The 5,708-nt window shown below is 31.6% G+C and overlaps 1 protein-coding gene across 3 annotated transcripts; it reads left to right on the top strand.

Moving 5' to 3' along the window:
- Nucleotides 1–563: 563 nt before the first annotated feature.
- On the top strand, nt 564–2,769 carry LOC137824553 (GATA transcription factor 7). Of its 3 annotated transcripts, none has more exons than XM_068630232.1 (3): nt 564–1,215; nt 1,327–1,659; nt 1,791–2,769. In XM_068630232.1, exons 2-3 carry the CDS (start codon nt 1,339–1,341, stop codon nt 2,379–2,381), a joined length of 912 nt encoding a protein of 303 aa, XP_068486333.1. In that variant the 5' UTR covers nt 564–1,215; nt 1,327–1,338; the 3' UTR covers nt 2,382–2,769. The 3 variants fall into 3 exon arrangements, with proteins under 3 accessions (XP_068486333.1, XP_068486322.1, XP_068486326.1); XM_068630221.2 differs by having other exon boundaries at nt 1,054–1,215; nt 1,312–1,659; XM_068630225.2 differs by lacking the exon at nt 564–1,215 and having other exon boundaries at nt 1,234–1,659.
- Nucleotides 2,770–5,708: the final 2,939 nt, after the last annotated feature.

Below are 5,708 nucleotides of genomic sequence, written 5' to 3'. Positions count from 1 at the left end.
AAGAGACATTAACAAGACTTATATTAACTAATATCATTATTTTTCACATTTAGGTTATTTAATTTTAAATATCCTTATATACACCAAAATCGATCTCTAACATCACACAACGAAATAAATCTTAATTCCGAACTTAAGAAACTCAAAATCAAAACTTAACCTATAACAGCACAACCTCCCAAAACCTTAGATCCGAGTTTCAGAAGTTTAAAAATTAAAACTTAAACATAACACCAAATCTTAAGAACTTAAAAATAATGTCTCATAATGTATTAAAGAATAACTTACCTAGTCGCTACTTTTTTGCACATACAATCTCTGAATTTCTTAAAATATAAATTAAATGGCTAAAACAAATAATAACGAATAAAACAATCGTGAAATTTATGTAAAACAAAAGTAATATATTTTTTTAAACAATTTAATTTAGATAATTAGTTTTGGTCCTACATGGCATGATTAGAGAATTAGAAAAGAAAAGAAAATAGCGGGAAAAATAATCCAAAACTTGGCACATAACGAGGCGCAATTAACGCGTTGAAGCAAAGCTTCTCCTAATCTCCATTTGTGAGATTTCTTTTCGCTGTGTCTCCTCTTTACACTCATTCTTCATTTTTTTTTCAAATTTCAATACTCAAAAGTTGTAGTAAACGCAACCCACCAAGTTTCTTCATCATGCTCTCTTTTTCTTTCGAAAACTGTCAGCGGGAAACTCTGATTAATTTCATCATTTCAAGTCGATCACATTACACTTAGTCAAACCCACGCTTCATATCCTGCAATGCAATTTGCAGCAAAAAAATGAACAAAAGTAATAGTCAAAACCGGCATGTGACCTTAACCCTTTTGTTTGGTTTTGTTTTGTTTGTAACGTAGAAATGGACCGGGCCAGCCACTTTGTAGAGATAAGAACTGTAGCATAGTTTTAGAATTTTTCCAAAGCCTTCATAAAAAATAAAAAATCAGAGACCAATAATAGTGAAGGCTCAGCACCTGACCAAATGTCACGCCCTCAATGCATGACTCTGAAGGAAAAGGAAAATTTAGTAGTGCCATATTTAAATCCAAAAATGGTACTACACACTTATAAGAGACCAAAACAAAAACAGAGATAAAGATAAACCAATACCTCACACGCCTGTTTCGCTAAACCAAAGGAAACTCCACTGCACTTTCCTTTCTCTCTCTCTCTTCACCACTTTTTTCTCTTAGCAGGTAAAAATTTATTAAATTCATTAAACATGTTAAATCTTCACCACAAAAAAACATCAATCTCTGACGTAAAATTGTATTCTGTCGTCACAATAATAGCTTTGAGGTCTGTAGGAACCACAAAAAATGGAAGTTGCGGCGGCGAAAGCGCTCAAACCGAGCTTGCGGACGGAGTTCATCTTCCCGCAAGCAATCTGCGACGAGATTTTGTGTTTCAACGCGAACAACATTGTTGTCGGCGAAGATTTCTCCGTCGACGACCTTCTTGACTTTTCCAACGGCGAATTCCAGCTTGGAAAGGATTTCGACGTCTGCGAGGAAGAGGAAGACGAGGAAAAGGACAGCAGCTCCGGTTCCTTGCAGGACCGAATCGAAGACGACAGCAATTCCAATTCCGCCGCCTGCGGCGGCGGCGACTCCGTCTTTGCCGGGGAATTGTCAGTTCCTGTGAGTTTTCTAATTCTTCAGTGTTTTTTGTTTTTTTTTTTTTAATTTATGTAAATTTAAACAAATTATTTCGAACATTTTTTTTTGAAGAAACACAAAGAATAATGATTCGTTTTGTTTCAATTTTGAAGGCGGATGATGTGGCGGACCTGGAGTGGGTTTCTCACTTTGTAGATGATTCTCTCCCTGAGCTATCTCTATTGTACCCTGTCCCTGCCGCGAAAACAAGGGTACGGACCGAACCAGAACCTAGACCGGGCCGGGCCCAAACGGCTTCAACGGTTCCCAAAAGGTTGAGAACCGAAAAGAGTAGAAAGCCCAACGCTCGGGTGTGGTCTTTTACTGTGTCGCCGCCGTTTTTGTGTTCTCCGGTGTTGGCTGGAGTTGAGTTTGGCGAACCCACGGCTAAAAAGCAGAAGAAAAAGGCTGAGGCCCAAAGTGGAACCCAGTTTCAGCGACGGTGCAGCCACTGCCAGGTGCAGAAAACGCCGCAGTGGAGGACCGGCCCACTGGGGCCCAAAACACTCTGCAACGCTTGCGGAGTTCGGTTCAAGTCCGGTCGGCTTTTTCCAGAGTATAGACCGGCCATTAGCCCAACTTTTTCTGGCGAGATTCACTCAAATAGCCACCGGAAGGTGTTGGAGATGAGGCGAAGAAAGGAGACCACAGAACCGGTTCTGGAAACCGGTTCAGACCGGACTCAACTGGTCCCAAGCTGTTGAATTTTGCACACCAAACTTAGTCGGCAATTTATTAGGTGTTTTAAATGTTTTTTCTTATCAGAATTGAAACTTCCAAGGCAGAAATTAAATTCTGAATGAGTAACAACATTTTGTTTGAATTAGTAGTATTTTGTTAGAGTGGAATAGAGAATAGAGTAGGTTTAGGTCAACGAACCGGTCTGAACCGGTTTATAGTGATTAGTGATTTAAGTTAGTGGTAGTGAAGTAGGGAGGTAGTTCTGTGCAAAGTGACAGCGAACATTAGGAAGGCATTGATTGTTGTATCCCATTTTGCTAGCTCAGTTTTAATTTATTAATCAGATTTGGTTATGTCCACAAAGACAAAAATTAATTAAGAATTTATGAGAACATGCTTTTCTTGCCCTTATATACATTTTTTCAAGTTGAGTTTATATTTTAGTTGACTCTCTATTAAGTCCATGTTTTTGAGATATAATATTATTAGGATTAATGATTGTATTTGAAGTATTATTTATTTTAAAAAATTATATTTTTGTTACGATTTTTTTTAAAAGTTGCTTTTGGAAGAAGAATAAGTATATGAACTGTTTTTAATTCCATTCTTAACAATATTTATGTGAAATTATATTGGGATAGAAAAAAGTAATATTTTTTATTTTTTACTTGGATTGAATTATTTATATTTATTGAGTTTGTGCATAATAGTGCAGTGAGAAGGAAAGAGAGAGGAAAGGTGGGGCTGAGAGTGATTGAAGCAATAAAGTTGGATTGATTTGAGACCATGGAAACTGTTCTACCTCCTAATGGAATGGTCAAGTAGGATGAGGTGGACTTCTATTATTACTTCTCATTTAATTCCTTAATCACTTCAAAAGAAACATTTGTAGTACAACTTAACAACCTTAAAACTCTTTTCTTATGGTTTAAGCTTTTTCATAAGAAATCAATCAAATTTTTCTTTATTTTATTATATATTTTTAAAAAAAAGTGAAAACAAGGATACAACTAAGAATTTTCAAAGTAATAGTTAAATAAAAACAAAAATATTTTAAAAATACGAGATTAAAAGTAAAAGATAGAATAATTGATATGATATTTATTAAATTTTATTTAGTTACTTTATTATAATTGTTTTAAGATAATTATTTTTTTTCTTTTCCTAATTAATTAATGCATTTCCATTCAAATGTATTTTTATATAAGATAAATTTGGAGATAATTTTATAGGTAGATTGAGATGAAAAAAAATCTTATGAAAAAGATTGAAAGTACTCCATCTTTGTGTTTGTGGCTACAAGCATCAATGGTGAGTCATCTCCATGTTTAATGGTTAGGAGACATGACTTATACTTTAAAAAAAATGGTTGTATTTTTTTTTCTTTTTGAACATAAATTTTATTTATTTATTAACTTAGTTAAGGACATTAATTGCAAAAAAATTGAAAAGTTATCTGTTTTTATATTTTTTAATTTAAGATGATATTAATTATATTCCTAATGTTCTCTTTATTTAATCACCAAACTATTTATATATTTTTCACAAGTAGGAGAGATACAATATGAAAATTCGTATTAAAATTTAATTTTCACTCCTCTAATTGTCTTTTATTTTATATCCTTTAAGATTGAAATTTTATGCATGCTAGTTCTCGAGGAAGTTGCCATATAAACCTAACATAACTGTTTGGGTAATTTTTTGAACTGGTTTTGGTTTTTTTCACGATAATACCTTCCTTAAAAAAAAGAAAAAAAACTATGACACAACCACGATTTACGTAAATAACTTTTTTAAGTTTTTCAACTCATATTAAATCTATACGTAATAAACAACTCTTAATTCAGAGATTATGAACCCTTGTCAAAAAGTCACATAAGCACATGGTTGATGAACTACTTTTTTTTTTATTGGAGGTTTGTGCGTTGTTATGGCTAGGTGGTCTTTTTTTAATATTATTATTGTTAATTAAAGATGAAGGGATTGAAATTAATTAAAGGTGTTTTTTTTGACAAAATTAGTTGGAAGTTTATAAGTTTTTGATTCAATGTGACTTTTTCAAAGTAGGGATTATAAATAAGGTTAAGTATCCTTATTATAGAAACTTTTTCTTTTTAGTGATAAATTGAACTACTGAAAATTGATTCAAGATAGAGGAGATTATATAAAAAAAATAAGTTATGAATTTAAAAATTTAGTTGTTTTTCAAGTTCTAAAATTGTCTATAATATAATCTTTGTTTTTGTTAATGTCATTAGAATTGTCAAAAATGACATCTCATAATCGACACATTCATTGTCTAAAAATTAATTAATTTATGATTGATAAACTTATCATCTAAAGAGCGACTTACTATTACTTAACGTTTAGACCTTGAATTTCTCTAAACATTTTACCATGAGGTCCCCCTTCACAATGTATTTGGTCAGACATGGATTGACCTCCTAAGTGTGAGACAATACACAATCTCCCAGTTTTGAGTCAAATAGAACGAAAATACTTAAAAAATGTTCTAAAACCTTCCTATGGGATCCTCAAACACGTCACTTCAAGATTTTGCGCCTACTCAAATGTCTTTCCATGTGTAATATTCTAATTGACACACTAGACCAAGCGGTTTTGAAACACCACTCCCTCTCTTACATCGTTTCACATGACGTTGTTTCAATTGGTTTAAATGTAACGAGTTGCTTCACTTACGTTAAAAAATCTTCAATAATACTTATTATCATTATAATAATTGAACTTAATAATTTATTAAATTAATAAATACTTGTTGTCATATATAAGACTTAGTTAACTTTGATAGTTGGATGTAAGCATGTAAATGTTGCATGAGACAACTGATTGATTCACAATAGAATGATTACTTTTACAAAGGGGAGGAGGATCACATGACTCTCACATGCTCTTTTTTTGTTTGTTTTATGTTATTTTTTTTAATGAATTTCTGATAAAAATAAAGGTGTGGGATATGGTATATTTAATTATGTATCTGTTGTTTATTGATTTTATGTTGCATGTTTTTTATTTAAATTAATAACTTTGTTATTTAAAAATTGAAGATTTAAGTTCCATTCCTTATATTATTTATGTTTAGTTTTATTGTTTATGCGTTTATCTCAAGTGTTATATTGTTATAACAAAAAATATCATGCAACTAAACATAAAATGAAATAAAAAAAATTATGAACTTAAATTAAAAGAAATATTATATTTAGAGTCTTGAAAAATTAGACTCATTTTGTTAACAAATTTTTTTCCAGTCATTATCTATATAGCAATATCACACTCCTTAATTTTGCGATAAGTTTTTATTCTAAAGCAATTAAATATAATATATATATTTT

The sequence above is a fragment of the Phaseolus vulgaris genome, chromosome 11 (genome assembly GCF_051622355.1).
Source record: "Phaseolus vulgaris cultivar YP4 chromosome 11, ASM5162235v1, whole genome shotgun sequence".
Lineage (NCBI taxonomy): Eukaryota > Viridiplantae > Streptophyta > Magnoliopsida > Fabales > Fabaceae > Phaseolus > Phaseolus vulgaris.
This window is presented reverse-complemented; position numbering and strand designations above follow the sequence as displayed.